The 21,522-nt window shown below is 49.8% G+C and overlaps 1 protein-coding gene across 1 annotated transcript in view; it reads left to right on the plus strand.

The window, feature by feature from the left end:
• The window catches only part of RASGRF1 (Ras protein specific guanine nucleotide releasing factor 1), a gene marked incomplete at both ends in the record, with an annotated part of 105,331 nt that overhangs the window by 16,847 nt on the left and 66,962 nt on the right, over window positions 1-21,522 (plus strand). Inside the window, 4 exons of the mRNA XM_081292754.1 lie at window positions 3,174-3,280; window positions 10,631-10,778; window positions 18,528-18,620; window positions 21,139-21,392. Of these exons, the coding sequence (XP_081148880.1) occupies window positions 3,174-3,280; window positions 10,631-10,778; window positions 18,528-18,620; window positions 21,139-21,392 (602 nt within the window). The remainder of the gene's footprint in view (window positions 1-3,173; window positions 3,281-10,630; window positions 10,779-18,527; window positions 18,621-21,138; window positions 21,393-21,522) is intronic.

Consider the following 21,522-nt stretch of genomic DNA (forward strand, 5'->3'; position numbering starts at 1 on the left):
CCCACCCCCCAGGCTCTGGGTTACTTGGAGTGATTCTACATTGATACTAAAAAAAAAAAAAAAAATTACCCCAGATCCCCACTAATTAAAGGCAATCAATTCAAGGTCCTGCCCTCCCTACAGGGCCCTGTGTCCCTGAGAGAAGCAGTCACACCTGGCAGCATGGTGGGCACATGGCCCATGCTCAGGAAGCTTGTTTTGGGGATCATTATTAATCTTAGTGAGGGTGACAACAGAAGGACCACAGTGTCCTGGGCACCTGAGTGAGATGTCAGAACCCTAGAGTAGGGTGAAGTTTTCAGGGTCTGTTCATTCCCTCTTCCTTTGGCCATTTCTAAGCATTCACTGGGGACCAAGCACAATGTGGTGCTCTGGAGACCCTGGATGAAGCCCACCCAGGTCCTGGCCTTGAGAAGTCCATACTCAGTTGAAGAGCGAGGCTCCAAGGCAGCAGGGAGAAGTCAGTCCTGTGAGTGAGGTAAAGGGGGTGTCCACAGACAGCCCTCACCAGACAGAACCAGGCCAAACCTCAGGTCCAGAAAAAATCCTTCCCCCAATATCTGAATCTCTGGCCTGTGTGTTCAGTGGGGCTCAGAACTTCCAGCCTGTCAGTCAGTTTGGGTCTAGATACTGTCTCCAAGGAGGACAGCATCTGCAGGACACTGACTAGGAGACTGTGGCCTACCTAGAGCAGTGGTTACCCAGATAGAGCAAGGCCACACAGAAGTCAGACAGACAGATGGGTGGACAAGCAACTACCTGTGGGGACATTGGGGAGGCAAAGAGGAAGATGTCTGTGGGGTCCTGCAACAGCCTTCTGCAGCCTCCAGGAGCTCTAGTGCTAGTGTGAGGGCCAGAGGCAAGTGCCATCCCCTGTCAGAAACCAGAGGTCCCTGGTGGTGGGTTCAGGCCTAGAGGTCTCCTTGGCTTGGTTCTCCATGGTTAGATTTCCAAGGGTCAGTGTTTCAGGGGGAGGGTTCCTCAAGGGTGGCGGGGAGCCATTTGCTTCTCCTTGAAGCAGGACTAGTTGGGAAGAAGCTTCTAGGAGGTGGGGGCCTCAGCCACGCCCAGGGTAATTCAGTGGGGAAGGAGCCACTCCTGCTTTGAGCGGCAATGGGACCATCTAGCCCCGGGATGTCCCCTGGAGGCTCTAAAGGGGCCTAGCCACCCTGCTGTGCCTGTGTGGAGCTGAGCAGGCCTGTTTCTGAGTTAGAACCCCATCTAAGGCCACACCACCCTGAACACACCCATGTGGTCTGAGGTAGAATCCTGAGCCTCACCTCCTACAGGCTCCTCTGAGGTAGGGACCCTGCTTTCTTCATCCTTGCACCCTGGAGCCAAGCCCAGGGCAGGAGTCAATCAATGTCCAGGAAGGCTTTTCATCCTTTGTGTTCCATTCCAGCTGTGTGGCCTTCAACAGGTAGTTCGACTTCTCTGAGTTTCAGATTCATCACTGTCAGATAGGTAGTGGATATGGGGGAAAGAATAAGATCATTAAAGATGAGCGTTGGGGTGTTCGTCATCCCTCCAGAGATGGGGAAGCCACCTGCAGCTCTGTTTTTAACCTGCTTCCTTCTCACGGGGGGTGAGGTGCCCACTAGAGCCTTCAAATTCAGTTATTTGAGGCTGTAGCTGACATTTCATTCTATAGCCCCAGTTATCTGTTTCCTAGGAAACAAGGAGAGACACTGACTCTGCAACAAGTCTCTCTCCTGCTCCCCCCACACACATACTCTCTCACACACACACTCACATGCTGGCTGCCACCTAGGACGACAATTAACAGAAATACAATAAATGTCAGCAGAAGCTAAAATTAGTTGGCACACCACCCCTTGAGCTGCTGCTCCCTGCCACCTGGACACTGAGGGAGAGACACCATCTCTGGCACAGTGCCACACTGTGCCTGGCCCTTGGTGCACCCTCCAAATGGTAGGGCCAAGGACCCCTCTTGACACCCTCCCCTTCTCTTTCCTCCCAGTGTCCCCACGGCCTGCGGGACCCAGGAGGCAGCCGCAGGGTGCTCATCTGCCCTCTATCTGACTGAGCCCTCTCCCAGTCACATCTCCACCCTGAGGCTGCCTCTCAGGGTATAACCCACACAATCTGCATGTCTGTCCCCCTTCCCCATCCCTGCCCCCTGAAACCCATTGTCATCCTGCTAGTGGACCCCAGTTTATGGCACCCCACTCTCCAGGTGCCCAGAGCAGAGACTTGGGAGTTTTCCCTACTCTCTCTTCCCACATGCACTCCAGTGCTCAGCACCTGGGGGCCCGCCCTCAGCCATCCGTACTGGATGCATACTGTACCCCTCCTGCTCCCCTAGTCCCCAACATCCCATGGGCTATAACTGGAACCCTCAGTCCTCCAGCCAACTGAAATAGAACCAGGACCAATGTCCCATCCTCTGGGAAGCCCTCTCTGATTTCTCTGGGCTAAATCAGTGGGTGGCTTTCTCTGCACCCCATGGCTCTTTTTCTTACCTCCAGTACAGTAGTGATCACACTGCATTAATTATAGCAAACACGGAGATAGTGCTTACTAAGTGCCAGGCATTGTTCAAGGAGCTTTATGGGTGTTTAACTCACATAACAATATTGCAGATGCATATCTATTGTCTGGCTCCTCCACTTCCCTTCGACCTTAGGGGGCGGGTAGGCAGGCCCCATGTTTGACTCAGCTCTAAGTCAGTCATTTGCACCCAACCGAGGTGGCTTTCCGTGGATTTTCATAGGGACCGTGTCTGTTGATTCACCACTTTAACCCCAGGATTCAGAGAAGCGCTTAGTCAGGTTTCATGGAGTGAATTAAATGCAACTGCATTGAATTGGTACCCAATTCCCAAAGGGGATGTTCCCTTGGTGTTTTCCCTGCCTTCCCTCCAGCATGCCTGATGGTTTAAAAGGCTTTTTTTGTAATTTGTTGGCAAATAGGGTTTTGTGGGTTTTGCTTCCTTGTTACATCCTAAGCATAGGTTTTGTTACATTGCACAAAAGGCTTTTTAATCAAGAGTATGAAACCACTAAATAGAACAGCATTCCAATAGCCACAATAATGGATCTATGCCTGGCTGATATCGCAGAGAGCGCTTGGCAAAACAACTAGATTGACAGCAGGAGAAGTCGCTGGTTCGTGGACACCCTGGTGACTAGGCTCTCTTTTTCTTGGCACAGCATTACTTCACAGTGAACTTCACCCATGAGAATCAGAAAGCTTTGGAGCTTAGGACAGAGGATGCAAAGGATTGCGACGAGTGGGTGGCAGCCATCGCTCATGCCAGGTATGTCTCACCCCACACCCAGGGCAGGAAGCCCCCCACCCAACAGTCTAGGCAGAAGAGACCAAACCAAGCACCCTGTTCTTCTGCAAACCCATGCCCCAGACAGAAGAGGCTGCAGAAAAGGAGGAGAGAAGGGGAGAATGACAGCATTTCTTGGCAAGGGCCACCCTCAGGGGCTGAACCCCTGGACCACAGGAAATGAGAGGCCATCAGGAATGGCACTGCAGCTTCTCACCCTGCTCCACCAGACTAATTCCTATTTAAATGTTAGGGGAACCAAGTGTGACTTAGTTTGGTAGAAGGGTTTTCTGGCTACCAAAGTCTCAGGTGTGGAGGTTCTAACCCAAATTCAGCCACTAATTTGCTGTGTGACCATGGACTGGTCCTACTTTCCCCCTGGACCTTGGTTTCCTCATCTAGGTACTGAAATTTTCTACACCTTTCTGAACTTTGATATTCAGGGTTCCTAGACCTACTCCTCCCCGCATTCTCAGCAGTATCCTTTCCCTTTCTGGAGGGAGACTCACTGGGCCCAGGGGTTGGAGGAAGAACAGGCATATGACAATATCTGCTACAGTGAAGGTGGGCCTCCAAGCTGGATGAGTCCTTTTTGGGTCCTAGGGAATTTATGGATTTGTGGGTGGAGGTGTGGCCCCGGAACCAATAATCCCCTGCCAGAGCTGAGCATGGAGAACCCAGGTTCACCCTCCAGGCAATAGATGCTTCTAGCTCAGTTTAGCGATGGATGCCTTTCTATAAGACTAAGTTCCTGAAGACAGGGACCAGGTATAATTCTTCACATTTTCAGGGACTGATAAAAGCATAGAAATGGTACTCAGCAAACATGGGTTGGAAGAACCCAAAGATGCATGGATGAATGGAGGGTGGATGCAAGGCTAGATGTTGAGTTTATATGTGGAAGATGATGATGCATGAACGGAGGATGGATGGATGGAACAGTGGAGGAGTGTTGAAAGTATATGTGGTGATGGATTGATGGACAGAAGGATGGATGGATGGATAGATGGTTGGATGGATCCCAGGACCCCTCTTTGAGTCTTGAATCAGACTAGTTAGCCCCAGAACCAAAAATTATTACGACAGAAACACTTATTATGACCATAGCAATGACCTCAGCCCTGGAATTAGGCCACCTCTATTTCTGTCCTCTAGGAGAGTCCTTTGATATGGAGACCAGGAACTAACACATGAACCAATAAAGGCAGGCCCTGTGCATGGTGCTGGGTAGACCAGAGATGGATGCAACTCTGGGGTACCACAGTCTAGTCAGGGAGACATTAGTCCTATGCACAAATAACTCTGGGGTATCAAGGCTGTGTCAAGTACAACACACTACAAGATAGACACATGAACTCCATCTGCAGGGAAATGAAGGAATCTGGGGAAGGCAGATAAAATAAATCTGACCTGAGTGGAAGACTGGAGAGTGGATTTGATGAGTTTAAACCTTTAAGTAAAATGCCTTTTACTTAAAGCAGTAATACAGGAAAGATAACTACAAGGATAATGTAGAAACAAAGTTTAGGTGTTAGAAAGTAGGTGAGGTTGGACAATCAGCTGACATCAGACCATAATTGATCTCTAATATCTTGCTGAGTTGTTTGACCTTTCCTCTGTGAACAATAGGAGCCACTGAGGGTTTTATGTCAGGGGAGTAACGTGACCAAAGCTATGATTTGAAATAGAAATTGCTTGTGTTGTCAAGGACAGAACTAAGTGAAGAAGAACCCAGATTCAGGGAGAACAATTGGACATCAGTCTCCCCAACATTAATGTAGAACCAATAATAGGGTTGTTTTGAAGGTCAAACATTTCATTTAACTCAAATGGGATCATTTACTTTGTAAGTACTGAAGCATTATAGCATTCTAATTTGTTGTGCAATCTGATAACCAGGACTACGTTGACAAAGAATATCCATTAATGCAAAAATTTTCTAAAGACAATATTAATACCCATATGATAAAAGGCTAAAATGATAAAGACTGGCAATACCAGTTGCTGGAGAGGGGATGGAACTGTGATAACTCTCCACAGTGCTGAAGAGGGTGTAAAACGGCACAGCCAATTTGGAACATTGTTAAGCAGTCACTTAAAAAGCTAAATATACATCTACACTATTACCCAGCAATTCTACTTCTTGGTATTTATCCAAGAGAAATGAAAAATGTCCACAAAAAGTCTCATATGCAAATGTCCTTAACAGCTTTATGCACAGTAGTCCAAAAACTAGAAATAGCCACAGTGTCTATCAACAAGCAAATGTGCAAGCAAACATTGGTACATCCATGCAATGGAATATTGCTGAGCAATAAAAAGGAGTCAAATAGAGTTAAGTACAGTGAAACAGGTGAATTTAAAAGTCAATATGCTGAATGAGTATAGCATAATAGTACAAGCTATAATAGTTCAATATGATTCCAGTTATATAAAATTATGTATGAGGCAAAACTATCCATGGATGATGGAAATCAGAACAGTAGTTTCTTCAGGGATAGGGACTCACTAGGGAGGGGTTTAAGAGGACTTTCTGGGGTGGTGGAAATGTTTGTTATCTTGATGAGGGTCTATAAATTCATCAAAATTAATCAAATTGTGTAGTTAAGATATATTCTTTTCACCTGGCCCTGTGGCACATGCCTGTAATCCCAACAGCTCAGAAAAGCAATCTAGAGAGACCCCATCTCAAAATTTATAAAAAATAAAAAAGAGGTGGGGATGTGGCTCAACAGTTAAGCACCCATGGGTTCAATCCCCAGTACCAAAAAAACAAAACAAAACAAAACAAAATATGCTTTTCACAACATGCATATTAAACTACAAATATTTAAACAATGATATGTGATATGATATGATTTATTTAGAAAGAGAATATTTCTATTTTCTATTGCTGCATAACAAGTCACCATGAGCTTAGCAACTTCAAACAATGTCCTTTCATTATGTCACAGTTCTTTGGATCAGAAGTCAGGACTTGGCCAAAGTCTCTGCCTTGGACCTTGAGAGACTGAAATCATGGAGTTGCTGGCTGAGCTCCTGTTAGGAGGCTCAGAGAAGAATCCACTCCCAGCCTCCTCCTTGTTGTTGGCAGGATTTGGTCCCTCGTGGTGGTAGGACTGAAGTGCCTGTTTCCTTGCTGGCTGTAAGCCAAGGTGGATCTCAGCAAATAGAGGCCACCCACATTCCTCACCACATGGTCCCCTCCACCCTCAAGCCAAAGATTCTTCAGCTGATTTCTCCCCCTAGTCAGACAAAGCTCTCCATTTTCAAGGACTTGTGTAATTAGGTGTGCCACCTGGATAATCTCCCTATCTTAAGTCACCTGTGCCATATAACATGACCTAGTGACAGTAGGCTCATGTCAAAGTAGGCTCTAGGAAAAGCCACTCCACTCATGCAGGACAGGTAAACTGGGCAGGGCTGGAAGTCTTAGGATCCTGCCTGCCACTGATAGAGGACAGTCATTTTTAAAGCAAGTCACTAAATTGAAAACTGGCTCCAAGCAGCCAATGGAATAATAACAAACCACCTGACCTGCAAGGCCAGTCTGGGCCTCCAGCAGCCCATCTGTACAGTGTGTCCCCAGCACAGTCCTCGAGAATCTGCAAAATGCTACACAAAGAGTGTCATATGTTCCTTACAACAACCCAGAGGGAGGGTCCGTTGGTCCACAGACAGTTGAGACACAGTGTCGCATGGGCCTAGGGATCTGCTTGAGTGGGAGATGCGGTGCCACAGATCCTGACTCACAGCTGAGGGCTCTGTGACTCCCAGGTAAGGCAGATTCCACCCAAACCAGAAGCCTGCCCTCCCTGAAAAGGAGCAGCTGGGCAAAGGGACACACCTACCTCTGAACAGAAACCTCTCTGTACTCTGCATCTTTTGGAAGCTGCAGGGGGAGGTGCGAGTGGCTGGGCAGATTGTTGGTCTTTGCTTGCCAAGTCCTAGAGCCTGGGCCAGCACACTGGCCTCAGAGGAGGATCTCCCACTGAGACTGGGGAAGGCATAATGATGGTCACTGAGAAGGGAAACTGAGTCACCTTCCCTGGACTACTTGTAGGCCAACCTGGCCGGGCTGAGGCCTCTTGGGCAGCACCTGGGGCAACGTAAGCCTTCCTGCTGTATCCTGTGTGTGTGTGAGAGAGAGAGAGAGAAAGAGAGAGAGAAAGAGAGAGGAGGCGCTGGCTCTCTTCCACAGTATTTTTACATACTCCCAATTTAGTTTTTATTTACATAGACTTAATAGACACATTCTATGCACAAAAATAAGCACGGTAGGGTATTAATATTATGTAGAGACACAATGTTCTCTCACACTGCATGTATATCATTCGAGTATTATGGGATGCCTCTGTGGCGCACGTGTGTGTGTGTGTGTGTGTGTGTGTGTGTGTGTGTGTGTGTAGATTTATAAAATGGAATGCGTTTCATAGTCTGCATTTCAGCAAGGAACTAGATCCCGAACCAGGCCACCTGGTAGGAGAGGGCACAGAGCCAGTGCCAGCTTTGATGCCGACCCACTGTTGTTTGGGGCAAGTTGCTTCCCTTCTCTGGGCCTCCGTTTCCTCATTTATCAAATGAGGCCATTCCAACGGCCCTTCATGATCCCTGAGTTCCTGTCTAGCTCTGAGAGTCCGTGAGTCTGTAAGGACAGTGCTTGCAGAGGGAGGCATCCAGTGGCTCCTCATGGATGTTGGGAGGGAGGATGAGAGGGGGAGGGAAGGATGGGGGCGGGGTGGGGCAAGAGGACCATGCTGCAGAGGAGGCTTCTCCTACTGAAGTCCTACTAGGCTTAGTAGGACTAGACTAATGAAGCAGGTTTCCGTGCTCAGGTCAAGGAGGCTGGCAGCATGGAAACAGACTCCTTGTTCTCTGCTGAATTTCATTTGCAAGTAGAGACAATTAAGTCTCTTGGGCAGCTGGAAAAAAATTTTAAAAGCTGGTCTTCATTTTCCTAAGAGGAGCACAAAACTCCCCATATTAACCAGATAGTACTGTAATCCCAAGAATTGTCTCTCACAGCTGTTACTTATCTCTAGGGGGTGGTGTGACAAGAATAGGGGTTTGCCTTTCAGAACAGGTTTCTCCCTCAGGTTCCTGCCCAGGCCCACTTCTAGGTCTTTGCACCAGGTGTCCTTGGCCTGGGGGTCCACACCTTCCTCCTCTCCAGGGTGCAGCTGCAGCTCTCCCCCACCCCTCCCCTCTCCCACAAAAAGCACCTGCTGACACCACCAGGGAACAGGACTCTGCAGCTGCCCTGGCCCCGTCACCACCTTGGTGCAGCACTTTTATTGTAAAATTGCTTCCCGCCAAGACCCTCCAGGTCTTCACCTCAAACCTGGGGTTTGTAGGGAAGCTATCATTGTCCTGTTTTACCTCAAGAGTCACAGAGGCTTAGTGAGCTTATGTGACAGGCTCCCCGTGTGCAGCAAAGACCAGCCTCCCTCCCCTGGCCCCCACTCACTAGCCCTGTCCAGGGTAGCTGGACAGTAGTGTGGGAAAGTGCCCTCAATTGGCAGATAGGAGACAGAGGGGCCCAGTTCCTGCAAGTGCTGGGGGAAATGCCAGACAGGGAGGGGAAGAGACAGTGGGGACACGGAGGCCGTCTTTCAACAAAGCAGGAGTCAGGGAGGCCCAGGACAGCTTGGTGGTGCCCTAAGAGGGGAGCTACCTGAACCTTTTTTGTGTGCTGAGGGGGTTACATGGAGCGGGACCGTTGCTAACACAAGGGGGGCAGGAAGCATGGGAAGGCAGAGACCTGACACAGGGGCTTGAGGGGCCCTGACGGGAATGCACAGGGAAGAGGGGAGCTCCTCACCATTGAGAAGGGAGATACGGGGCTGTGCTGGGGCAGGGGAGAGAAGGTGGGAAGGGGTGGCTCTGAGGTAGAGGTGGGCTGGAGCACACAGGGAGTAGGAGTGTGGGGAGCTGCAAATGCAGAATCTCACGACTCCAGGTCTCCTGGATAGAAAGAGGAAGACAGAGAGCCTCAGCCCCAGACCTGTTAGGCCACAAGAGCTCAAAACCTTCCTTCCCAATCAGAAAACACACTTGCCATCATTTTACAAAATTCATGTATGAAGATGTGAATTGGTGTCAACATATCTTATATACAAACAGAGATTCGATAAATTGTGGTATAAAGGTATATTAAGAATTGAAATGTAAAAAAAAAAGAATGTAATGCATTCCTCTATTGTGATGTATGTTAAGAAATAAAAAATAAAATAAAATAAAACACACCTGCCTTTCAAGGCCCCTGGCTTTGGCCCTGTGGACAGACACCTCCCCCAGGATACTGAGGTCCCCTTCTCAGAGTCTTCTCTTACCTTCTTTACTGGAATCAGAGTCCTCCCCAGCTCTGACACCCTCAAATGGCCCCATTGATGCTGTGGGCATCAGAGAGAGGGCCAGGGCTAGAACATAGTGGACCAGGCTCTCTCCTTAGGGGCCTGGTGACCTTACACAAGCCATGACACCTCTGACCTTCCAAGTCCCCCATCTCCACCTCTGTTCTGATGCTCTACACATCTAAAGTCTGCTATTTATACAAATTATGAGACATTTCTTCCACCCTCTGCTTATCCTTTGGGGAGTCCTCTGATCTGGCAACACCTAACTACCCAGCCCTGTTACAAGTTACCCCTAACACAAGTCTTTCACCCAGAGTTGCCCTCTGAAGTGTGTGTGTCCATTGCACTGGGCTTGGAGTCAAAGCCTGGGTTTCTCCTCCCTGGGGTGACCTCCTCCTCCAATGAGGACTTACCTGATTGCAAGTCCTCATTGCTGCCCCCCTCATCGATCCAACAGCACTAGCAGCCTGTGACTCAAAATTTGGCAGTCATGTGCACTGTGTAGGTTGTTCAGATGTCCCCAAACAGTGAAAAGTATGTGCCTGACTCTCTTGCAAAGCCTAATATCCATCCCCCAAGCATTTCTTCCACTGAGAGCCTTTTAAGGAAAAGACACTGTACCCCAGGGGTATAGGAGCAAGCAACACAGATATGGCCCCTGCCACCCATCATGTGGCCAGGAGCCCAGGTGCTGAGGAAACACCATGCATTGCCTGGTGGCCACCAGGGAAGGCTTCCTGGGGATAGCATTTCACCTGGGACCAGAACCAGCCTATGGAAGAGGATGGAGCTAACCCAGCGAGGAAGGAGGGAGAGACAGGTTAAGACAGGCCTCCCAGTGCAAAGCTCCCAAAGTGGAGGCTGTGTGTGTGCTCCTTCTCCAGACACCTGGAGTGACTGAGGTTTGCAAGGGGCTGGAGCAATCACTAGGGCACAGTGAGGCAGCATCTTACCTTCTGTGTCCCTCCGTCCACAGCTACAGGACTCTGGCCACCGAGCACGAGGCACTGATGCAGAAGTACCTGCACCTGCTACAGATTGTCGAGACAGAAAAGACGGTGGCCAAGCAGCTTCGCCAGCAGATCGAGGACGGCGAGATAGAGATAGAGCGGCTGAAAGCAGAGGTGACTGCAGGCTTGGGGATCTGAGGGGACTGGCCAGGGCCTAGGCTGCTGCAGGAGGGGGGCGAATGATGGGAGCAGGACTGGCTGCAGCCACTGAATGTGAAAGATGGCCATGCTGCCCAGTGGGAAGGTCCTGCAGTCAGCCTGGGTTCACATTCCACCCCTGCCACTTACCAAGTGCCATCTGGAGCAAGTCCTCCTACTTCTCAGTTCCTCATCTGTAAAACAGGGTCTTTCATATTTACCTGACAAGGGGATGAGGACTGAGTGAGCTCAGGTATGAGCAAGTTCCTAGACTGTGCTGGAACCACAGTGGCTAAGCATTCCGCACCAACAGCCCAGGATTATGGAGAGCACAGGGTCCTTAGTAGGTTATTAGTATGCACTAGGAGCTCAGCCCCAAGGTGGCCCCTTCTCATGCCTGCCATGAGACTCACCAGGCAGCAGTGGCCCTGCTGTGGCAGATGCACCCCTGGAGTCCAGCTACTGGCTGTGTGGTCAGCGAGGAGGCAGCTTGCCTCTCATCTGGAGCCAGCTGCAAATGCAAAATCTCACCACCCCAGGCCTCCTGGATTTAACCAACATCCCGGGGGATCCTTTTTACATTAATTTTTGGGACGCACTGGCTCTTGGTCAGTGACCTCTCTAATGGTCCCCCCATCACTGAATAATCTATTGCCCTCTTACCCCCTCACCTTCCCAGAATGCTTAGAACCATCTGGACCCATAAGAACCCACCTCCTCGATCCTCTGAGTTATCCACCTAATGCAGGGTGTCCACTGGATCCCACCCTCACCTATACCCAGGCCCCCTCAGATGAGACACGAGCCTCCCCCTGCTGGCTCCATTATCTGCTTCCCTGGTCTGAGAGTAGCAGAGGTCCTGAAACCCAGGATGGGGCTTGGAAGCCAAGAACCCATCCAGGGAGGCAAGAGGGCAGTGAGAGGCAGGAACCTGAGCCGAGGCTCTGAGCCTCCAGGGTGTTCCATAGTCCCAACAGGCTCCTCTTACAAGATATAGTTCAAAGAGGAAATTAACAAGAATTCCAAAATGTCAAAAGCAGAGCTTGAAGCCCCAAGCAGACCTACCAAGTACAGAGCTTTCTGTGCATGAGACCCCATCACATGCCAGTGGAATCAGTTCTTGAATGCTCAAAGACCTAATGCCACCAATTCTTCCTTGCCCCACAGGAACAAAGCTCTGAACTAGTAATAACATCAACTTGGAACTTCATGTTCAAAAAAAATTTTAGGTTCAACACACCTTCTCTAGCCCAGCAGCAGATACTGTCAGACCTCCTTCATCTGTCCCCACAGCCATCCTGATAGGACCAGTCAGTCACCACGTTTCACAGGGAGAACCAGGCTCAGACAGCACGACTCACCTGTCCAATCTCACTCAGCTAGGAAGCAACAGACCCAGACCCAGGACCCAGGCCTCCTGCCTGCCTGTTTCCCCACTCTGCCTAGAACCTCTGGCCCCCCACTGCCACCACCACCACCCAACCCACCCCTCGTACTCTCAGAACCTAGCTCAGCACCGGCCCCTCTCAACCCACCTGGTTCATTCTGGAATCAGTTCCTCTCTGTAGAGAATCTTTGGAGTCTATCCTAGCCCCACACAGATCCTGAATCCAAACTGACTCCCTCCCGTAAGGGATCAGGGAAGGAGTGTGGCCCCAGCACCCAATTACTAGCTTTGTGACTGAGGGAGTCCAGTATCATTTTTGGTTCCCTCTCTCACTGAGTCTCACCCTCTTCCCCAAGCCCCTCCTCTATAGTCACTCAGGCAGTAGCCAGCACTCCATAGCTGTCTCCTTGCCTCCTGGCCTTTGCACATGCCGGTGCTTTTGTTTGGAATGCCCTTCTCATCCCCACAGTTCCCACCTGGTGAAATCCTAAGTTCAAGCACTCCTCCTTGGGGACTCCAGACCCAGAGCATGCTCTCTGCCATCTCTCCCTGGGCTTTCCCAAACTCTGCACACAGCACTAGAACTGGCCCCATGTGTATCTGTCCCTCCACCCACTGGGAGGGAACTCCTTGAGGGCCGGGCAGTGTCCTTTAACACTTCTGTTTTGCCTGGCACATAGTAGATAAGGGCTTGATGAGTAAGTGGGTTCCTACCCTGTGGTAGGCACCAAGGATATGGAAGTTTCAGCCTCTCAGGTCTGTTGTGGTAGGGTGTGACCAGTGCCATTACAGCCATGGTGGAAGAAGGTGAGACTCCTGGGTAGGTGATCTCTCCAGTGAGAGAGGGAATGAAAATGATATGGACTCCCTCGGTCACAAAGCTAGTAATTGGTGCTGGGGCCTCACTCCTTCCCTGATTCCTTACGGGAGTCAGTTTGGACTCAGGAAGTGAGTCATTTTGGAGCCTGGGAGGGTGTGGGTCATGCCATGCAGATCCTGGAAAGGTTTCAGGGGGTTATAGGCCAGAGAAGGGCTATAGGTGTAAAGGGCCTATCAGGTGCTAGGGAACAGAAAATAGGTCAATCAGGAGAGTGAGTGTGTGTGTGTGTGTGTGTGTGTGTGTGTGCGCATCTTGCCTCAAAGTGGCAGCAGAGGCCCATTTGCTGGGAATTTGGAGCAATACTTCCAACTGAGTGCACTGCACTACCCTGCCAGGCAAAAGAGGTTTTAAAAGATGGCTTTGAAAGAAAGCCCATACTGGTAAAGCTATCCGGCTGTAGTCTCCCTCTCCCCCCACCTCTCTCTTTTTGTACCTCTCTATCTTCTTCCTCCCCTCAGAGACCAGGACACAGACCAAAGGAGCTTCAGTCATCAAGAAATACACTGTTCAAGCCAGGCGTGGTGGTGCCTGCCTGTTATCCCAGCAGCTCAGGAGGCAGAGGCAGGAGGATCACGAGTTTAAAGGCAGTTTAGCGAGGCACTAAGCAACTCAGTGAGACCCTGCCTCTAATAAAATACAAAATAAGGCTGAGGATGTGGCTCAGTGGTAGAGTGCTCCTGAGTTCAATCCCCAGTACCCCCCGCCCCAGTGCATGTACAAATTTGTAACAACAAATTTCAATATGAGGTGTAATTATAATGCACCAATCTTTAAAAAAAAATAAGCAAAACAAGAAAGAAATTCATTGGCCACTCAGTGGGGGGAAAGATCATGGCAAATGACACGTGACAAGTCTCGCATTTCACTGGACAAAGCAAGTCACATGACTAGACCCAATTTCAAGAGATCTCAGAGAAATAATCCTGCCATGTGCATGAAGCAAACTGGAGGATCCACCAAAGACCTAGTGGCTACTCAATGGTGGCTCCTCCTTCAGTCCCCAGCCCTGTGACACAGGCTGCTGTATGGCACAGACTGTGAAATCTTTAGATACAATGGCATTCCTCTGCTAAAACAGAAAGCAACTTTAAAATGAGTGGAAGACATCCCTGCCCTCATGCCACCCAGCCTTTTCTGCTAAGGCAATTTCCCACTGACCTTGGTCTCCATACTCAACATGCCATTTTGTCAACATTGTTCATATTCTCTTTCTGTACTGAGACCTTCATCTATATCCAGAGATGTGCTGCAGCCAGCTCAGACCAGCTTGCAAGAGTCAATTGGTAAATCTTCAAAAATTTTGCTAGCTGGTTATCCAAGCTTTGATAGCTCGCAGTGGGCAAGGTAAGAGCGTTTTCACCATGGGAATTGGCAAATGCTGCCCATCAGAGTTTTTCATCCAAGGACAAACATTTGTTTGCCTCTTTTTTCATGATCAGATATACAAATGCAGGACCCAGAACAAAATGAAAATGTGAGGCGCTGGTGAATCTCAAGACAATAATAGCAAAAGTATAAACTAGACATGGGGCAAATGCACAGGTCACTCATTCATGAAGCCAACCTGTCTATTCTCACTCCAATCTGTGGTGCCTTCCCCAGCCAGTCCCTCTGTAGGTAACAGGAGATGGTGCCCACACACCTGTCACTTGATCAAGTAAAATAATCCAGCTTTGTCTCAGACTCTTCTCTTCCATGTGAACGATCCTTATAGACCTTCACTTTTTCCACCAAACCCAGAAAGAAATCATCTAAAACAAAGGAGACAGGTACCTCTGAGAATCCCTCCTCCCCTGGAATGCCCAGTTTGGCACTGTTTCGTTTTGAATAGCTGTTTTCTCCTATTTATGATTGAAGTAAATTTGGAGCGCTAAGACAGGCCCTAAAGACAGGATAGAAGTTTACAGATAGTCATAATATTTTATCGTCATGTAAGTACTCAGACTCCTAGAAGGTCGATTCTGGAAGGAACTACAGAGATCTTATCTTTAAGGCTGGAAATAAAAACAACCTCGGAATCAAACAAAATTTAACATGGAACATCAATATGTATAATAGGTGAAAGAGAAAACCACTCTGGGGAAATAGGGGAGAGGGGCCATGACCCCTTCCCAGCCAGCACCTTCCTCAGTAATGCCAACCCTCCAGAGTTTGGGTCCTGCTTCTCATCTCCTGTCCAGCCCACCCTGCATTCACATCTGCTATCCTGACACATGACACCCTATCACACCCTGTGCCCCTGGATACAGCATTTCCTCTCTCCAAATTCCCTCCCTCCCATAGTCTACCTTTTGGAATTAACTGTCCTTCAAAAGCTCTTCTGGAAAGCCCTGGCCACTTCCAGGGTGAGGCCCTCTCACAGCAGTTCTGGCCCTACCTTGTTGGATTATAAATTACCCCTGTGGCTGGGTGTAGTGCTGTACACCTGTAATCCCAGTGACTCAGGAGGCTGAGGCAGGAGGATGTCAGGTTCAAAGCCAGCAACTTAGCAAGGCTCTGAGCAACTTAGAGAGACCCTATCTCAAAATAAAAAATAAAAGGACTGGGGATATAGCTTAATGGCAAAGCACCACTGGGTTAAATCCCCAGTTCTCCCCAGAAACAGAGAAGAAGTTTACCTCTGTGGATGTCTGACCCCCTTCTTAGAGCTGGGAACACTTCCAGGGAAGGGATCTGACCTATCCACATCCAGCTCCTTGTCACCCCAGGGCGCAGCAACAGCGCCCAACACAGAGAGCATCAGGGTGTGCTGATGAGGTTGGCACAGAGTAGAAATGGGATCCTCTTGGGCTTGGAAGGGACCAGGGACCAGCAAGAAGGAAGGAGGGAGAGCTGAGTTGTGTGGCAGCTGTTTGAAAAGCAGGAGATGCATCAGTCTTTAGTAAAACCTGGGTCACTAACAAAAAGAAACAAATCTGGTCATTCCACCATCAAGTACACGCTGTCTGAACTCATTGTGGTTTAAAGAATGCACCTCCAGGGAGAGGGACAGGGTGGGGCACAGGCCAATGCACAGTGCCTAATGGTGGGTGACAAGCCAGGTTTGCCTGATGGGCAAAAAAAGACAGTCTGCAGGGGCCAGTTGGTGGGTGAGCAGGGGCTGGTGGAGACACCAGGCACTGAGCTAAGTGAGAAGCCAGGCAGCCAGAGACCAGCAGAGAGCCAAAGGTCCAGTCCCCCATGACCATCACTGACAAGCATCATCGAGGGCTTGGAGGTCAACCAAACAAACCATGGGAGGGTCCAGAGCAAATCTATTTCCAGAAGGGCCTCCCAGGGTTAGAGAAAGGCTGCCTCCTGGAGTGGCGCGGCTGCCACTGCCATCCCCATACTGGCTCCTGGCAGGGGTGGGTTATAGCCCAAGACTTTTGCAGGGTCCCCCGGCTTCTCACCTTCTAGAGCTTCACCCTTCCAGCCTGATCCTTAAATAAAGACCCAAAAGCTGCCAGTGTCACTGGAGCAGGTAACATAGTGTTCGACCTTATTGCATCTATTTTTTTGCCCTGGTCCCCACTGAGTAGATCCCAGGAATTGTCTCTGCAAGAAAAGCAGCATCCGTTTTAAATACAGACTACCCGCCCATCCCCCACCACGCACGCACACACCTAAAAAGTGTGTGGCGCCCTAAAGAGAAAACAGGTGCTATGTGCAAATCCCAAAACTGGCAAAGAAAGCAGACCAGCCTGGGGGTGAGAACCTCGGGCCCAGGTGAAGGTATTGACCAGGTGTGTCGCCTCTCTGAACTCTCCCAGAGCGTGTGTGTGTGTGTGTGTGTGTGTGTGTGTGTGTGTTCCTCAGCCCTTTAGAAGACAGATTCAAGAATCAGTTTTTATTTCAACGTACAAATGTTCTCAAAGGATCAGAAAAAGGGCGAGGTGGGGGAGAGCAGGCGAGGAGAGAGAAAGAACAGAAAGCCCACCTCCACGCTCCACATTTCTCAGTCAGATATTTTCAGCCACTCTCCAAGCCTGGGCTGGGGTAATTTTAGCAACCAGGGAGTGGAGAGCGGGCAACTGTTCCATTTTGCTTTCAAAGTGTGGCATTCACTGGATTGTGAGAGCCCATTCATTCTGTGGTTCAGCGAGTGGCCTTGAGGGGACACAGCCACGTGTTCTGAAGAGGGAGCAGTGCTGCCGGCTTGGCGATGGTTGTTTGTAGAATCCCCCAAGCTGCTATCTTTAGACACGTGGGGCTCAGTTCCTGCCGGGTTTTCCCTTGGTCTGGGAATGGTGGCTGCTGTTGCTCAGATTTTTTTTCTAAATTCGTGTTGTTATGTAGCTAGTGACTACATGATGAGTGCCTGGGCCCATGCTAGGCACCCAGAGTGCATTAATGAATGAAGCAGATCCAGCCCCCTCCCCACAGAGCTCACAGCTGAGGTGGAAGAGGACCTAGGCAATTTCAGCATCCTGATAGGAAGGGCCAATGTGCTGTGGGAGCACCTGACACAGGACCTGCAGAACTGAGGTGGCTGGAATGAGCCCCACCCAGACAGCTATCCTAAGGGGTAGTCCCAGCAGCCCCTGGCCACAGTGCAGCTCATGGTGCCCAGCTGAGTACAGATTGTGCACCAAAGAGAACTTTAGTTCTGAGAAGTGCTTCAGGGCTGCCCAGGGAGGGGAAAGCTGAGCCGGCCAGGCCATCCCCAAACCCACCTGCTATGATCTGATTTATACCCAGGTGTGGTTTTTGCTTGGAAAAATAAAGGGACTGCTCAAATGTCCATGGACAGATGAGAGATAAAAAAAAAAATACCATCTGTACTATACTTATTTATTATTCAACCTGAAAAAAGAAGAAATTCTCACACCGGCTACAGGGCGGAAGAAGCTTGAGGTCATTAACCTAAGTGAAATATGCCACACAAAAAGGACAAATACTACATGATTCCATATATATGAGGTCCCTGCTAGGATCCACACAGAGAAAGGAGGACAGTGGTTGCCAAGGTCTAGGTGAGAGGAGAATAAGGAGCTGCTTTGTAAATGGTACAGAATTTCTGTCTGGAAAGACAAAAGAGTTATGGAGATGGGTGGTGGCGATGGTCACACATTACGAACGTACTGAATGCCACTAAACTGTACACTTCATTAAAATGATCAATTTTGTGTTGCACGTTCTTTGCCACAATAAAAAATTTAGCAATAAATGAACTGATGGTTTGGGAAGTCGGGAGGAGAATCAGCAGATTTAGGCCAAAGTCTGCAGCCCTGGGATCAGAAGGGCCTTGCCCAAGGTCACTCAGATGACCCCAAACCATGGTGGACAGCACTCACTGTCTTCCAGATGCTTGGGACATGTCAGGTTCCATGACCCAGATGCACAGGGCAGAGGACCCAAGCCACTGTATCACTGGCTCTTGGAAAAGAAGAGGCAGGTGCTCAATTACCACCATGTGCCCACTGCCCACCTGTCAGTGCCCCTCTCTGCTACGAGCTGACCTGTGTTTCTGTTGCAGATCGCATCCCTGCTCAAGGACAATGAGCGCATCCAGTCCACCCAGACTGTCACCCCCAACGATGAAGACAGCGACATCAAGAAAATCAAGAAGGTCTGTAGAGAGCCAGCCTGGAGTTGGCCATGTCCTACATGTCCCCAGGGCACACCACACACCTTCTCACCTCAGCTCCAAAGACAGAACCAACAGCTCCTGACCCACAAATGACAGCTTGTCAAGCCATTTCTTCCAGTTATCCCTGGGAGGTAGGGTAGTTCAGCTCCATTTTACAGATAAGAAAACTGAGATTCCAGTAGAGGAAGGAGTAGGTGGAGCCAGGACCAGAACCAAGGCCTTGAGAGTCCCAACTAAGAGCTTTCCTCCAACTGCAAGGCAGCCTTGCTGATTCCCCCAGGCCACCTCTCCATAGTCATTCTCTTGCATGCTCCCTACTATCACCCACACACCACCTCTCTCAACTGCTCTACAGGGAGCCTGGCTTTTATAGGACCCACAGTGGGCCCCACTGCTTTGACCCTATTAGTGCTCACAGGGTCAGACAAATTGGGAGATACCAGGGATCAACCAGTGGCCAGGGAGGTGACAGACTGGCACAGGAAAGGAGCACGGCTTGTGTTTGAGCTCTACAGACTCAGGATAGGGGAGCCTGACTCACCTTAGGAGAACAAATGAAACCAGAGATGTCTGTTTTTGAGAGTGCAAAAGGACCCAATGCCACCTAGACCAGAAATTGCAATAGACGTCCCACAAGCCAAGTTCAGCTAGTGCTTTAAAAGCTAAATACCTCACACAAAAATCTGAATTTCTGTTTTCTCAAAAATAGTGGTCCAGGTGCAATGGCACACCCCTGTAATCCCAGCAGCTTGGGAGGCTGAGGCAGAAGGATCACGAGTTCAAAGCCATCCTCATCAATAGCAAGGCTCTAAGCAACTCAGTGAGACCCTGTCTCTAAAGAAAATACACTGGGATGTGGCTCAGTGGTCGAGTGCCTCTGAGTTCAATCCCCGGTACCAAAAAAAAAAAAAAAAGAAAGAAAGAAAAATAGCCAATGTTCATTAGCCACTTTCTATGTGCTACATACTATTTTAGGAGCTTGGTGCAGATTAAGTGGACCTTCATTAAAAGCCTCCTAGATTTTATTATTATCTCCATTTCATTCTTGGAACGTCTGAGACACAGAGAGTAAAGTAACTTGCTCAACTTGACACAGCAAAGTCTTTCCAGAACAACGTTCAAACCCTGGCCGCCAGCCCCAGAGCCCACACCCCCAGTCACCATGACTAGGATATACTGCCTCCTGAAAATACAGGAGGTCTAGCAGTCCCAGACTGCCTCTCATACATGGCGACAGGCAGGAAGAGCTGCCCCAACACATCCCTGCCCAGCTGGGCACATGTATCTATCTGCAAGACCTCCCAGACACGAAGGCACTGGGACTTGCTGTCCAGGTCTGGGAACATCCGCCCCCCCCCCCCCCCCCCCCGCAGGGATCAGCTCACCCCTTCCCTTTGAGCAGCCTTTCTTATCGGGCACCAGCTGAGACCCACCTCCCCACGCTGTGTTCACCCTCTGGGAGCCTCCAGCCACCAGCCCCTCCCTCTGCCCCTCAGTCCTTCCCGTCTTCAGAGGTAGCTGCTGGGCTGAGTCAGGCTGGTCTCCAGAGCACACAGCCCTAGTTGGCAGTTCTGCACCTGTACAACCTGGCCTGTAATTCATGGCCAGTGTCCTTTCAGAAGAGAATGCCTAGTGCCCTTGCTCTAGCTGCCCTGTGTCCCTCCCTCTGTGGATCATGAACTTCCCATGAATTTCCACGGAAATGGCAGGGAGCTAGGTGCCCTCTGGATTGGAAGCCTGTACACCTTAAACAACTGTTCGCATGGGTGTGGGTGTGTGTAAATGAGTCAAGTTTTTTAAGCTCCTGCCAACAGGAGGCCACTCCACACAGCTTGACTTCAAAGCCACTGAGTCCAGTGTCTGTGCTCATCTCCCTCCTGAGTTAGAAGAACCTCCAGGCAGGTGCCAGGGCTTAAAAGCCACTGCTGAGGCCCAAGCACCAGAGTAACTAATTTGCCATGTTGTGTTCCATTGATAATCACCTTGTCTTCAGACATGCTCCAATTGAAACCTCCAGGCTTTCAGGTGAGTCATTATACAAGATAAGGTCCAGGCACAGCCTGGCAACCTTCTGTCCTCAAGCCACCTCCCATATGGAGACTCCGGGCCACATTTTTCCTCCTTCATCAGGTTTCTCTAAAGCAACCTAAGAATCTTGTTAAAATGCAAAGGTCTGAGGCAGGACCCAAGAATCTGCATTTGTGACCAAATCTCCAGAGATGCTGGCCCAGTCTATGGTCCACATTAGTCCAGCCATCATCTCTTCAGCTCCACTTTACAGATAGGAAAATTGGCTCCTGGGGACTGTTCACCATGCTCAGCGTCATGCAGGAAGCAAAGGCAGGCCTGGCCCATGTCTGAGCCCTTGTCCCCATACCTCCAGCAAAGGGGATGACAATGACCTTGGTCATTGCCCTTGAAGTGCTCAGGACCTGGAAGGACAAGAATGATCAAGATTGTCTAACAGGAGCCCCTCCCCACTGGTTTCCACACCCAGGTGCAGAGCTTCCTGCGGGGCTGGCTGTGCCGGCGGAAGTGGAAGACGATCATCCAGGACTACATCCGGTCTCCCCATGCCGACAGCATGCGCAAGAGGAACCAGGTGGTGTTCAGCATGCTGGAGGCCGAGGCTGAATACGTGCAGCAGCTGCACATCCTCGTGAACAACTTCCTGCGTCCTCTGCGCATGGCCGCGAGCTCCAAGAAGCCCCCCATCACCCATGACGACGTCAGCAGCATCTTCCTGAACAGGTGAGCACCCCCAGGATGGGCCAAAAAGAAAAAAAGGAGACTAACAAGCATTGGGCCCAGATGCTAAGCCAAACTTGACACAAGCCCTCACCAAAAGCCCTCCAGTTCCCACCAAAGGCAGATGAGGAAA

This window comes from Spermophilus citellus (genome assembly GCF_964194105.1).
Source record: "Spermophilus citellus genome assembly, chromosome: 4".
NCBI lineage: Eukaryota > Metazoa > Chordata > Mammalia > Rodentia > Sciuridae > Spermophilus > Spermophilus citellus.